The sequence below is a fragment of the Aptenodytes forsteri genome, unplaced genomic scaffold, assembly GCF_000699145.1.
Source record: "Aptenodytes forsteri isolate BGI_AS27 unplaced genomic scaffold, ASM69914v1 Scaffold20, whole genome shotgun sequence".
Classification (NCBI taxonomy): domain Eukaryota; kingdom Metazoa; phylum Chordata; class Aves; order Sphenisciformes; family Spheniscidae; genus Aptenodytes; species Aptenodytes forsteri.
Genome location: NW_008795523.1, coordinates 3,618,689 through 3,633,608, shown reverse-complemented (window position 1 = coordinate 3,633,608; position 14,920 = coordinate 3,618,689). Strand labels below are relative to the sequence as shown.

At 42.7% G+C, this 14,920-nt stretch overlaps 2 protein-coding genes across 2 annotated transcripts in view; both read left to right on the top strand.

Annotated features, from left to right (window-relative positions):
* SMIM8 (small integral membrane protein 8) overlaps window positions 1–923 on the top strand; it is a 2,447-nt gene extending 1,524 nt beyond the window's left edge. The window contains exon 3 of the mRNA XM_009281953.2: window positions 568–923. Within this exon, the coding sequence (XP_009280228.1) occupies window positions 568–726 (159 nt within the window). The 3' untranslated portion in view covers window positions 727–923. The remainder of the gene's footprint in view (window positions 1–567) is intronic.
* Window positions 924–4,128: 3,205 nt separating this feature from the next.
* On the top strand, window positions 4,129–11,531 carry CUNH6orf163 (chromosome unknown C6orf163 homolog). The gene is given in 6 exon segments (XM_009281952.2): window positions 4,129–4,276; window positions 6,399–6,463; window positions 6,465–6,494; window positions 7,062–7,169; window positions 9,392–9,594; window positions 11,035–11,531. Coding segments are annotated over 6 exon segments (1,017 nt in total). The 3' UTR covers window positions 11,498–11,531.
* The last annotated feature ends 3,389 nt before the right edge of the window (window positions 11,532–14,920 follow it).

The following is a 14,920-nucleotide window of genomic DNA, read 5'->3' as shown; positions in this document are numbered from 1 at the left end:
TAGGTAGCCTTTTGATATTTTGGATTTTTCTTTTTCTTGCTTTTTTAATTAAGGTGATGATACTCAGGTTTTATTTACACTAGCAGAACCCAGCAAGACTGGATGAAATTTTGTGCATATAATAAAAGTAGATGTTGTGATGATAATACATGATCTGGTTTAGAGGAGTATAATCAAGGTTGCTTGGCAGGAGCAGGGTATGTTGTCCCAGTAGTATATCCAGGTGAATTATGTTAGAAGTTTGTAATAGTTACCTGTAGTAATTGGTTTTGGCCTGTTCATTCATGCTCAAGCAGCATTTGCGACCAGCAAAAGAGAGCGTACTGGGCAATGCGACGAGAGGCTTCTTTTTCATAGGGAATTCCTTTTACTATCAGAAAATCAGGCCTCCCTTCTTGCTGTTGTTAAAGTTGTTTGGATCAGTCTACAAGAAGGCAATGATGATTTTTGCAGATGTCACAATAGTTTACTGTTCACTTTCTAAACTAAGATTGAAGAATGTAATGTTTGTGATGAATGAAAAATGTTTTGACTAAAAATGTACTAATTTCTTTTTTTTTCGGTCAGAACAAACCTGTGATGGCATTTGGACTCGTAGCAATTACTCTCTGTGTGGCCTACCTTGGTTATTTGCATGCAACGGTAGAGAATAAAAAGGACCTTTATGAAGCAATCGACAGTGAGGGGTCCAGGTATATGAGGAGGAAAACTTCCAAGTGGGACTGACAACGTAAGGAAGGAAATCAGTAAATCAGTCACAGAAATTTTCAAGGCAACTACTGGTTTTTTTTCTCTGTCCATTGAAATAATGGATAAATGTCTCTCTTGCTGTTTAATCCAATTTAAGTTCCTTTATAAAATGCTGTGCCTGTACAAATAAATTGCAGTTAAGATACATGCGAACACAGAATTGATTTTAAGAATTGCTGTCTGCGATCTTCACAGTATGTCAGAAGACATGCAATTGACTCGGACGTGCAGTCAAGACTGGTAAATGCCTTAGAAATTTACATGATAGTTCAGCTCACTTCTCTCTTTGATTAAGTGAAAACAGGGGTTTGCCTTTTATTTTTTAAACAGAAGGCATAATGTAGTGTGTGTGAAAAGAAAAAGCTGATCTCTTGATCTGTTGAAAGTTGATGATTAACAGTGGTGCAAGTAAAATAATTTTAAGGCAAGAAAGATCTGATAAGGCAGTCATTGGAGGGTTTTATTTAATAAAGGAATTTGTAAAATACTGGCCAAAATAATCCTTGGATGCTAATGTACTCTTCCTTACAAATGAAAAAAAAAATCAGTAGCTAGATAGAGGAGAAAAAGTGAAACGAGTGCTTCTGCCAAGAGAAAGGCAGGAAGAACTCAGCCATTACCGCTCCTGTTTGGCATCGGACAGCAGATCAGTGAACATACCAGTATCAGCTTGCCAACCAATATGTATAACCCTAGGTTAGCCAGAGCTTGTGGGATGTTCTTGACTCGTCAGCAGGACTGGTTTATTTAAGCTGCGTTCGAAAATTAAATTTCTCTATATTGCAAAGTACATTATGTAACATTAATTTATTCTAGGTTACTGAACTCAAAATAAGGAACGGAAAGTCTAAAATCAACAGGTTCTTACAGACACAGAGAAAAGAATGTGTCGACCTGAACAAGCCCAGTCTTGCCAACAGCCCCGCTTGCAGGTTGGAGGTGACCCTCAGCAGTATGCTGGTTGGTGCTGCTGTGAGTGTGGCTGGACGGCAGGCGGGCGTTGTGGTGTTTCCTTAGCACATGAGGTGGTCCCCTGTGAGCCTTTACCTTGAGCAAACTGTACAGGTGAATACTTTGCTGTTCCAGCACTGAGGCCTTCTCCTATGAGCTCCTCCAGCTACTTCTGTGTGCCTGGCATTTCCTAGACAGTACCCCATTAACCAAACTCCAGAACACGTGGTGGGAGGGCGCATACCAGGCCGTGCCCTTTTTCCACCATGGATCCTTATTAATGTTCTGGTTGCATTTTTCCATTCTGGTCCTCATACTTACAGCCCCATCAAGGGCTCCCAAGAAGCTGAGACCTCTTTGTTAACCCTCTTCTGGCCAAGGTGGCTTCTGTCAAGCCAAAGAAGAAAGAACGTGCAGGGACATCTGCTTTGCCACTCTGGGAATTGCTTTGGGTTTTGTTACCGAAAGATTTTGGTTTTGAGGATAAAATAGGTGACTGACTGCCTTGAGGGATAGCAGTTGCTCTATGGGATTTCTCTGTATCTCCCTCTAAATCCTTCATTTTGAACCTGCAATTTTTCCTCCTATCCATGTTTTGCAGTTATCTGTATCTTAAATTCAGCTGGGCCTTGGTTTGGCTACCTCCTTCTTGAGAAGGGAAGTGAGCTCTACCTTTCATGAAGCTATAAAAAAAAAAAGGCATTTTTACAGCCTTTAAAAGCATATTCCCCTCTGTGGGCCTAGCTGCCTCACAACAGCAAGGTCTTGGGCAAATCCGAAAGCTTGCAGATGAGGAAACTACTTGCCTTTTGATCCGTGAAGGGCTTTCCAGGTGAATCGATCAAATATTCAGAACTATCACATGCTGTGCATATCCTGTAGAATAGGTTTTGTTTGATAGGATGTGAATGGATCTTTAGAATTAATCCGTTCTTTTAAAAAGGGTCACACAGGATTTTAGTTCTCTTCCGTTCATTAAAATGCATGAGTCTTGGTCGTTTGCATGAATTTAACTCAATTATTCCAAAAACAGTGCTACAGTAAGCATTTTAACCTGTTTTTCTGCAGGCTTTCAAAATACACACTTTGATCCTTACACCTGCAGATGATTCGAAGTGAGAAAGCCCAGTCTCTCATTTTCACATATTTGGGAATAATGCAGGAGTTGGGTTCTCAAAATTTTGAATTCTGTTTTGTGAAGTGAATATGGATCTGGAAGTTACTGAGGGAAAAGGAGGGGGGGAGGTGAAAGAGAAAGGTGTGGGACTGACCTGGGCAGGGTCTAGGTGATGTGCGTGCCAATGGCACTTCATAGAAAAGCTGTCTGAGATGGGGCCTCTTACCTGTTGGATGGGGTAAAGTCCTGTTAACCAGGTTAATTTAGAACTGCCCAGGCTGAAGGACTGTTTAGAGTGTTTAGACTTGTCCATATTATTAAGGAGCTTCTCCGTATTTATTTGTGGCAGCTGCTGTACAGGTAACTCTCTTAATGCTACAAAAATTATATATAAAAAGGAGATAAAGCAGTGCAAATACAGAGAAGAATGTAGTAAATTAATGGGTGTTATAGTAACAATACTGGCATTTGCTGGTTTAAGTCCCTGATTTATATCATAAAAACTATGTGTGTATAGGGATTAAAGGGAAGAAAACCCCACCCAAAGAAAACTACATCGGTAACAAAACCTGTTTGCTCAACTCTGAAAGCACTGCTCCCCTTACGCATCTGGAGGATAAGCAAACAGCACCAATACAGTTTGTTTTGGTCTGCTTTTCTCAATCTCATCTTTAATGTAGTAATAATTATCTACAATGGATGATAGCTGGCTTGACAGGAACTGTGAGTCAAAATGATTTCCCAGGCAGAGGCTCTTTCAGGTTTTTGCCAATTTCTTATTGTCTGTGCTGGCTTTCTCATCTTTACCAAGAGCAGCAACAAAATGCTGATTCAAATATCTGAAACAGTAGCTATTGTACTGCTCCTAAAATCTCCTTAGACTACATGGTTTGAATAGGAACTGTTGACATTCAGCAACAAAAAAATGCATGAAAAAGCCAAAGCCTGCTGTGACGCTGCTTAACTATTACCATGGAAAGTTAGTTCTTTGTGAGCAAAGCCAGCCCTGCCTAGTGACAGTTGCTATGTAGGGAGCTGTACTAAGGCTGGAAGGGGTCACTTCGTGCAACCCTCCCTCATCATCTGCCTACAGCACGTTACTGAGCTGTCAGCATGTGTGAATCCTCATCTGAAGGCAAACATTTCAGCTAACTTGGTAAAAAGTAATAGTCAATGATTTTTCTCCCTTCGTCGGCTTGCGTGTTTCCTGTAGCCACAATAAGCGTTTATGCCTGCAAGCAAGAGATCTATCAGGAATAGAGTTCTGACATTTTAGTAACTGTATTACAGGAAAATACTAGAATACCACAATGATTAGAAGTCCCGATCTGGACTCCTTTGTTTGTTGTTCTGTATGTTCAAAAATAATACCACCACCACCTTCCAACGCTACTTTTGCTCGCATTCGGGAGTATAAGCCTTTCAGAACACGGTATTACACTCATCGTGATATACTGGGTAAGTTTGTTTCTGAAATCCTTTCCTCGCAATCTGAGATTTAGGAGAACTCCAAGAGCTGTTGTATCCATCTGTTCTTGACAGTCATGAAGGCATTCACATCTCGGTAAGAAAGAACTGCTCTTACCTTCTGAGTATTAATAGACCCTGCATATTCAGAGGGGGGACAGGGTCAGCCGTCCTGTGGTGCGTGAAGGCGTTCAGATTTGGGCATAATGAAGTGCAAAAGAGAATTAGCTGTCAGACCGTTAGCAAATGTTTTCTAAGGCTCAGGTAGTTTGGGAAGAACTATGCTTGACTTAACATTTGCAAAGATCATCCCCTCATCCTTCAACAGGACACAGCTGGGATGTTTTATCCTGAACCCTACCTTCTTATACCTGATTCTGGCTGCTGACCTTAGATTGAGGCTCTGTAGAGCCTCTTGAGGTTTGATTTTTTTTCTGGCATAACCTCAACAATGAAGTAAAGCACATGGTGGCATTCATATGTTTGAGGATCTAGCAAGAATCTGAAGTATCTTTATATGCCACGCCTAATTGTCATAGAGGTTTCTGATCAGCAGTGTAAAATTTTGTAGAAATAATGTTGTGCATTTTAATTAATGTGTGAAGAGGAGTGTGCTTGCTTTCAATTTTAAACAATATCAAGAGATTATCAGTGTACTGAGAGCCCTGGCAGCAGGGTGAGTGCCGTGCGTATCTCGGAACACGAGGCTTCAGCCCTGCGTCAACACACACACTGTAAAACAGGTCCAGAAGGCCAGACAGTCTCTTTTTAAGTTATTTTCTCTTTACTGCTTAATATAATGGACTGGGGAAAAGCTACACAGTCAGAGCGCAACATGCTTGCTGCTAAGATTTATGCACTGTTGGACTTCTATTTCGCTGATTTAAATCAGTTGACCCCTTTGTCGCATCCTGATACTGCTTTCCTTGTACTTCGTGTTAGCTCCATGAGAGGACTTTGCCCACCCATGTGGAGTGGGGAAGAAGACTGGAGTGAAAGCGGGAGACTTAATCCTCCAGTGGCTGTGTGAAAGCTAGAGCTCCTGTGGCTCTATTCCTTTTTCATTTTCCTTTATAATAATCCAGGAAAATGTGACGCTCTGGGCCTGTCAAGCACAGAGAATGGGATCCAAAGCAATGCCCAGGCTTGGCACTGAGTAGGAAAGGCGGAGGGGGAGGATCTGAGATCCCACTGGGCGGGGGGAGTTTTGGGTTACAGAAAGGCATCTTTGTCCACCTCCCTCTGCAGTGGCTTCTCTTCTGGGCAATCCTTGGTGCTGAAGACCGGTCTTTCAAATGAGTTAGCAGGGCTACTTGTTTGCTTTCACAGAATGTCCACAGGAGGAGACCTTACTTAGACCCCATCCATGTTGCTAAAGGGAGCACCCCTGGCCTAGGCCCTGTGAAGCAGTGTGGCTTACCTCCATGCTGCTTCGCTCCCCCTTTTGAGAAGGGATTAGCTGTGATCCTGCAGCACTGGGGCTGCTTTGGCCTTGGACAGACACAGCAGCCCTGGAGACAGAGGGATTGCATTGTATGTGCATGCTCTGTTCCAAACACCTGAAATATTCTGCCATATCCCCCTGAGGATATTTATTGTGTGCCCCAAGAGTGACATGAAGGAATCTGAAGGCATCTCGAGGCAAGAGACCTCACTGAAAGCCTTGGAGGACTCTGAGGGCACAGGGAGCCAAAGAGGGCACCGTCTCACCCGTAGCATCTAAAGGGAGCAAAGCCATCCCCCAAGCTGCCGCGAGGTTCGATCACAGATAGAAATGGGTGAATCATTCCCAAGAAAGCTGAGGACTGACCTATCGCTTGTGCCTTGTGGATGGCCGTCAGGACGGGGAGTCAGGAGGGACACCCGTGATGCTCTCCTGTTGTGTAGCCTTGCCTAGAAGGTGAGAGTTGGGTTCAGCACCTTCCTACTACATTTATGGAACTGCACAAGCATTAATAATTGTGTTTTCCTATATGTGAAATGAGGGTGTGTGTTTTTTCGTCTTTTGATTTTTAATTCAGCTGCGGAGCCAAGCAAAGGGGTTGGGAGAAGGGCATGGGTTTCTGCACTCCGGTTGTTTGCTGTGCATGATCTGCTTGTGTTGATTGTGCAGAGATTGGAGCAGACATTCAACAAGAACAACATGAAAAGAAGGAGGCAGAGATACAAGAGCGCATTGAAAAAAATTAAAGCTGAACTTTGGTCTCAGGTAAATTAAATTATGCTCCTGCCATTTAAATGATTATTCTTCTTTGGAATAATTGCTATAGCGTAAAGACAGTTAATGAAGAACTTTGAGGTCACTGCTATAGAGCTGTCATAAATTTCAGCTCCTCCTTTGCAGATTTCTGTGTGCACATATTTCTCCAGCTTCTGATCACAACAAAGCATACTTTGAATTAATAACAAATTTTACATCTGGTCTGAAAATGGCCTCTAAAGCACACAGAAGTTATCGGTTGTTAAAGCTGTTCCCCATAGTGCTATATAAGATTCTGAAACTGCCCTTTATGTTATATATATGTATAGTGGTTACAACTGTGGCGGCTCAGTTGTAACATTCCTGTTAAAATGTGTGGCCACATTTTAACAGGAATCACTGCAATAAAACTGCCAAATGGGCCAAAATGTATTTTGCCATCTGGTTTTAAATTTAACTTGCTCTGATTTCTTAAATAGAAAATACAGAACTATTGATTATGTAACTTCTGCTTCATCTTAATAGGATGTTAATAGAATGTGAGCAGCTATACTTAAATAATAACTTGTTTTAAAGGCTGAAATGCACAAGGAAGATGCAGTGGATAAAGCTCTCAAAGAGGCAGCCGCTAACCACAGTGCATTTGTACAAGACCTTAAACAAAAACTTGAAAAGGAATTAAGGGTATGAACCGGTTTGCTTTCATTACCGTGGAAATAGCCAGCATGACAGAACCATGTGTTTGACAACCAAGAATGTCATTCTATGTAAACAAAAATGGACCTTCATTCAGCTGAGATTTGAACTCTAGTGCCAGGAGAAGTACTTGGCCTGAAAGATGACTGGCTTTGTCTTTGTGCTAGATGAGATGTGAGCTTGAGCTAGCTGGATTTTTAACTCACTTTCAGCAGGTTTCACCTTTTTTTTTTTTTTTTTTTTTTAACTGAATGAAGTTTGTGAACTTTGTTGAAAATTCCTTGTCAGGCCTTGATTCAGCCAGCCACTGAACCTGATTAGGTGCATTTCTTAAGGGCAGTTAAATACGGGCTTAACTTTAAATCTGTCCTGAAGTTTCATGTCCATCGAAGCTAGAAAGGTGTTTAACTGATTTGCTGAACCTGGACCCTAAGTGGGGTGGAGGAGAAGGAAAACTGCCAGTATATGTATATTCCTAAATGAAGCACACCAGCTGTAGCTTTGTATTTCAATATATGCTTAGCACATGCTTTATATAGCTGTTTGGATATCTGAGAAAAGACTTAGAGATATACAAAGAGAAAGGAGGGCAACTGCCTCCTGGATCTGAGCCTTCCTGCTTTCTGTACCGCTTCACAGCGCTTTTTACCGCTGGAGCATCCGAGCACTCCTCAGTCAGGCATTATGCAGTCCATCTAACAGCTGTCACCCTTAGTCTTGCAGCCTCCCACCAGCAGAAGAAGGGTGCGCAGAGAATTGCTGGAGTGTTTTGCTTTGGAATTTTATTTTATACAAGTTTCTAAATAGCTATCTGTTTATACTGCAGGCAGTCAAAGCAATGTGCTTGGCATCTCAAGCGGAAAGCAGGGAGGTTTACAGCGGTCGTAAGTTTCCGTCAGAGTTCATTCCGTTTTATGGAGCTGTTTTCCAAGGGAGCTCTGTCTTTTGCAGTCATAGCATCTGCTGACAATAGTTGGCAGAAGCTCAGTTCCTCGTGTTTAATCATGCAATTACTTGCCATAAGCCTATCGCATATCTTGGTAGACCTGAGTGCTCAGGATTTGAACATGTACCATTTGTCCTGCTAACATTGGCTCCAGTGACTAAGGACTAGGGAGCAGATACAGAATTCTACAGCTGAAACAAAAGAGGAGGCAGATACAACTAAAATAATTGCAAGATGTTTTAGATTTGGTGGTCTGTGTTTCTTGCAGTTCATTTTAAGAGGTGTGTTGACAGTAAGCTAACTGCTCACTAGCAGCTGGCTTGGAGACGTGGCGGCAGAAAATTTACTCAGCATCTGTCTAAGCAAACAGATAGTGGCAGCCAACAACACATATCACTGAATGAGTGATTGAAGTGGTTTTTTATGTCAAAAAAGGTCAAAGACAACTGCCTTCAGCTGATAGCCTCAGGAATGGCTTTTTGCAGCAGTGCTGATGTGGCTGTTCCACTACCACTAATGGTCAAATGGTTTCAGTTAGGTTTCTTGTAGGCAGGTCCTATTATTTGTCACTCCACTTGCCAGCAGTAGACAAACAACCAGTATCCACAAAAATATACAGAATACAGAGCTTGTACATGCTGCAAGAGATTTACAGCAGACCTCATGTAACTCTGCTCATCCTGCATTAGAAAACCCACCAAGATCTAAGCAACCAGAGCTTTCCCAACAGTGTCTTGCCACTTCCACAGAGGATGCACTTGTCAGGGGTCTTGGAAAGAACTGTGAATGGTGGCAAAGCCGCGTAGATGACTGGGCAGTGAGTTAAGTGGGTTGGGTTGCTTTACTATATGGTCAGGTGTGGCATGGCCTATAATGGCAACAGAGGTGTATTGGTATATATTGTCTGAGATTCCAGATGTATGTATGTCCATCCAGACAACCTGTTGTCATACTTGTCATATCTTTATGTATCAGCCAGAGCAGTATCTTGCTGACGAGCATACCAAGGGCCGGGCTGCTTCTCCATCTCACTCTAAAACCATGCCACCGGCCACGTGAGCTTGTGAAGAAAATACATCAGGGAACTTTTTGTGCCTTATGTAGAAAACGTGGATGATGTGGAATGATGGTACAATAAGTCACTGTAATTGCCCCGTAATATTTTCCTGAAGTCTGTTCTGCTGGGCTTTGCTGGGTATTGTTTAAAGACGACTGAGCAATAAGCTGCTGTCACTACTTACTTCTACTTTTAACTTCACTTAAGGAAGAGGTGAGGAAGGCAAAGGCAGAGATGCAGCAGTACATGGAGGATGAGCGGAAGAGAGAGGCTGAAGCTGCAGAGCAGCGCATGGCTCACAGACTTCAGCGTGTCCTCATGGAGTGTGCCCGGGAGAAGATGCAAGCAGTGGCCAAAGCCAGGAAACAGGAGAGGGAAGCAGCCCTGAAGGAAGCAGCCAGACAGCACAGGTGCTCTTAGTGTTTCCCCTGACTTGACTGGCAAACACGCTGTGCTAAAGAAAATGACCGGAATTGCATCAGCGTTGCTCAGATGTGGGTCTTCTAGGAAAAGATCGATAGACCCTTTAGAAAAAAACGTATTTGGAAATGTCAAGTGACCAGCAAGAGTTGCAGGCTCACTCTCGCTGACGCCCCATGTACAAATAAAACGTATTTTGTTCCTAAAAGCTAGTATCACAAAGCCAACCAAGGATCCAAAAGTTTTGCTTTTTATGGCTGACTTAGTCATCAAGAATAAAGATCTCAGGGGCCTATTGTGCCATTCATGACATCTATGCAAAACTGAAAAAGGTGGGTTCATATGGAGATCTGCAGGGCACAGGAGATTCTACTCATATAGATTAAGCGTTGTGAATTAAAGAGCTTTGATGTCAAAATAATAACACACCCCTCTCCCTTAAGAGTAGAATACATTTAATTTTTTGACAGCACAAACAACAAAATAACACTATACTCTCACAATGAAAAGATCAGTTCAGGTGTGTTCCTTTGTAAGATGCTTTTTTTTTTCGGAACAGAGTCACACTTAAGTTTTGATCCATTATTTAATACCTTCATTTTCACTATTAAAACATGCCCTTTCTGACAAAGATAAATCATATTCCGCATAAACTTAGCTGGTCTCTTTAACTTCTCATGTTAGCAGAGTTCTGCGAAAATATGTCCAGCAAAGTGGAGGGAGCAATAACAGAGGGCAGAAACTGTTTTCTCTGCATTGAAGTATTTGGCTCAGTAACCTTAATGGGTGCCTGATGCACCAGTGTTTATGTGTCCCTGAGCCAACTCTGGTGAAGAGCACCCATAATGTTTTGACTACATAATATAAATTATATGTTTTATTACTGACGTGCTAGCACAAAGATGTTCTCAGTACCACTTAAACAAAATTACAGTTGAATCTGTATTCTAGAAATCAGTTCTTTGATTTCACTTCAAGACAGCATTTTTACTTGAGGGCAGAATTGTTCAAAGTTTATTTGAAAATCAGTGTGTACTGATTGACGGTTGGACTCGATGATCTTAGAGGTCTTTTCCAACCTTCATGATTCTATGATTCTATACTTACGTGCTAGCTCAAAGAGAGACCTGAATGAAGAGTGAAATAGTAATCCTTTATATTTTTCATTTGGAAGCAAGCATCATTAAACTATCGCTGGATGTGACACGTGCAGAAATACAATCTTCTGCAGCTGCCTTTCTGCATCATCAGTGGCCTTCTTTTACCCTATTTTGTTTCAAAGGTCCTACATCAAATTCTGATTTCATGTATATTTATAGTTGAATAAGAGAGGTTTTACATCAACCTGAATAGACTTAAATTGTTTTTTAAATATTCTTTAATAACAGGTGTTCCCTACAAATCTTTTCTTCTTTTTCTTTTCCAAATAGAAAGCACTTAGAGCAACTCAAAGAAGAAAGTATGTTAGCTGAGGAACTATATCATAAGGGTATAGAGCAATTAAACAAAGAAAAACATCATGAGATTAATATCGCGCTGAGTATCACACGAAAAGAGAATCAGATTGAGACTGAAAAACAGCTCAAAGAAGCAGAGACCCTACATCTTGATGAGTTGGAAAAAGTGATGGTTACGCTGAAAGCAGCAGCAGAACAGGTAAAGACTCTCACGCAAAAACTGGAAAAGATGACAGATTGGAAGGACAGCCTGGAAACTGAAATACAAGCAACAAGACAAGCTTTTCAAAAGTATATTGATGCCACATTTCCTAACCTGTCCCCTGGACAAGCAGATTTTATTCTACCATTCAGAAAAGCATTTGAGCAGAAAGACACCCCAGAAGAAGCAGAGGACAGTGACAAGGAATGTAAGAGAACTAGTATTGAAGTGTGAGATTCACAGCCATAGGTAAACAGAACTACAAATAGGTGATGCTGAAAAATAAATTCATCTCTGTTCACTGAATTGTATGAGTGTGGTTACAACAATACAGAGAAAAATAACCACCACTATATTAAATAATGAAGTGATGAGCCATGCTTAGAAATTATGCATTAATTTTTGTTTTACAAAAGCTAGGGCAGAGGTTGGAACATGTAGCACTTGAGGAGCTTCCCACCGAGTCCTTCTTGGGAAGGAAAAAATCTGAAAATCTGATCAGAAAATCTGTCGTTTAGTTAAGCATCAGCGCTTGGACTGTGAGGGCTGTTGGCTCTGCCCCTGAATACTCGGGTGTGGAGTAAGACACACAAGCTTTGAACACCTGCAGCTTGGGTTCTGAGATTTACAGGGCAGTTGTTCTATGTAACAGTGTGTATGTCTATGTAGAGTACTTGCAAGTGAGTGGTTACATGATCTGAAAACTCGCCTGGCTTGAGAGACAGCTTTTGGGCAAGAAGTGTGGGCCAGCAGGCATGCAAAATAATGTTCCTGTGGGAGGACTCAAGTTTACCTATTCACACGTGCTTGAAGCCTGTGTGGCTTTAGGCCAGCCTCAATACATTGTTTGGGCCTGAGGTTCAGCCTGCCTAAACGTCTGATTTGTCTTCACTGTGTAATAAGACTTCTCACAGCATTCGCTTAATATTAACTAAAGCTTTGTGTCTATCTCATTTGTTACCTGTTAATCTGAAAACACTGTATAGCATCTTGAGTGTTAGCTGAGGAATGTAAAGGAGCTGGTCTTTACTGTAGGTGATAGAAAGTATAATATGGTGAAGGAAACTCTCCATAGGCATCTTGTTTAAGGGAATTTTTAAGAGAGCAATCTGTGCAGCCTTCTTTTCCTCATGCTCAAAACCAACCCCAGTGTTGTGGTTTAACCTCAGCCGGCAACTAAGCACCACCCAGCCGCTCACTCACTCCCCCCCCCAGTGGGATGGGGGAGAGAATCGCAAGGGTAAAAGTGAGAAAACTCGTGGGTTGAGATAAAGACAGTTTAAGAGGTAAAGCAAAAGCCGCACGTGCAAGCAAAGCAAAACAAGGAATTCATTCACTCCTTCCCATGGGCAGGCAGGTGTTCAGCCATCTCCAGGAAAGCAGGGCTCCATCACGCTTAACGGTGACTTGGGAAGACAAACACCGTCACTCCGAACGTGTCCCCCCCTTCCTCCTTCTTCCCCCAGCTTTATATGCTGAGCATGATGTCACATGGTATGGAATGTCCCTTTGGCCAGTTTGGGTCAGCTGTCCTGGCTGTGCCCCCTCCCAGCTTCTTGTGCACCTGCAGCCTTCTCAGTTGGTAGAGCATGGGAAGCTGAAAAGCCCTTGACTAGTGTAAGCACTACTTAGCAACAACTAAAACATCAGTGTGTTATCAACTTTGTTCTCATCCTAAATCCAAACCACAGCACTGTACCAGCTACTAGGAAGGAAATTAACTCTATCCCTGCCGAAACCAGGACACCCAGAAAACAAAAAAGCAGAATAATCTCACAGATATCCATCACTCTACCAAACTAAGAAGTGAAGACAAGTGAAGTCACTGGATTCTCGTGGAACAGTTTAATTCATATAAAATACATTGAGCAGATATTTGGCATGCTCTGGCACTATTTCTGACCTAAATGCCTGTAAAACCTTACCTCACTGAATTGTGGAAACTCTTTCTGTGGAGAGCTGATGCTCCCTGTTCATTTCGTCTCTTATGCTCCCGATGAAAAGAATACAAACTTCATGTTCACAGTTGTCTAATCAAATGCATAAACTGCACAGAGCCCAAGATAAAACTTGTGTTTACATCTTAAAAGTTCTTCAGCAGTCTGAAATACTCCATAAGCTCTATAAACCATTTTTTAAAGAAAACATTTACATGTGCATTAAGCATAAAAGTCTTTTGAAACTACACGAGTAAAATGCTGGAACTAAAGTACTAGCAGCTGCATCATGAAATACCTAAAGCTGATGAATGCTCTCTGTTGGGTTAGCTGATTTAAAGGCTCACCTCAGCACACACCATGGAGCCCAGAGGCACAGCGGCAGCTGGGGGAACCCCAACAACCCAGCCAGAGGAACTAGCCTCCAATCCAGCCTCTCCTGGGGCATCCCAGGAGGGCATCAGCCCCATGGACTGGGAGTGAGACCCATCACCGTGAGTCAATTGGAGACGCTTTCTGGAGCACCTTGCAGACTGAAGGTGGATACAGTCTGGAGGTATGGCACTCCTTGTGGGATGCAGGGAAGAGCATCTTGGGATTGTACGGGGATTGCACAAAGGCTTATTATGGGATGTTTAGGGAAAGAACTGAAGGTGGGGAAAGGGGCATCAAGGTGGTCTGGGGAAGAAAAAGAGTGGGAAAAGAGAGGGATAAGGGGATAAAAGAGGCTGGTTACATGTAAACAGGGGTTGGTCATAGCTAACCATGCCCTGTGCCTGATCAGTGCAGTCTGTCCTGTCTTCTCATTGAACTCCATTTCTAACTTTTCCTGGGTGCAGGGCTTTCTCTGTGTGCATGTGTATGCATGGAGGTCTACCTGCCAGCAGCTGGGGTTGGACCACAGATGACAGGGGCTGTGGGCTCAGGGTACCAGCAATTGGAGAGGCTGGAGTGCATATTGTGTGGGTACGTATGTCAGTGTGTAATCACTAGCAAATGTCAAGACAGGCTAGCTGACAAACAGGGTAAGAGGCGTGGGAGCCAAGTGATGGAGTGGCCGTAAATCTAAGATACAGGAGAGACCAGAGCATCTGAGATTTGGATACTTGAGGGACGAGGTGGTCAAAGCCAGTGACTGGAGAGGATGTGAGGTCTGAGGGTTGGCTGCTGGTAAGGTCATAAGTCTGGACCAGCTACCAGACATGCTGTTTGCATTCGTGTGTCTGTGCATGAGGCAACATGAGGGGCAATTCTGCATGTTGCATGTCAAAACCAAGATGATGATGAAGTGCTTCAGCTCCCCTTGAACAAAAAGTTCAAGTTCTCTTACAGTGATAGATAAGTAGATGTTTTGTTCTTCTCTACTGGGAAGGATATAATATAATCATCACACACTTCTGCAATGCCTTACTGTTAGCATTTGTTTCAGAAAAAAAGAAGTCATCCTGTCTTACAGGGTTAGCCCACTTTTTATCTGGGATACAGTGGCAGCGACTGATACAAACTGTGGCTGTCTACAGGGGTAAGTGTTCTCCATGGTGGACCTTAGTCCTGGGTACCTCAGTCACCCAGACAAGACCAAGGGCCCCTGTGAGTGCACATCCCAGGTCTCTCCTGACCTACAGCCTTGGGGGCATGTTTGGAGACAGGCGACAGGGGCTCAAGATCTGGTCAGCTGTGGCTATGCATATATGTACTGCAGGCACGCTCTGGGGTGGAC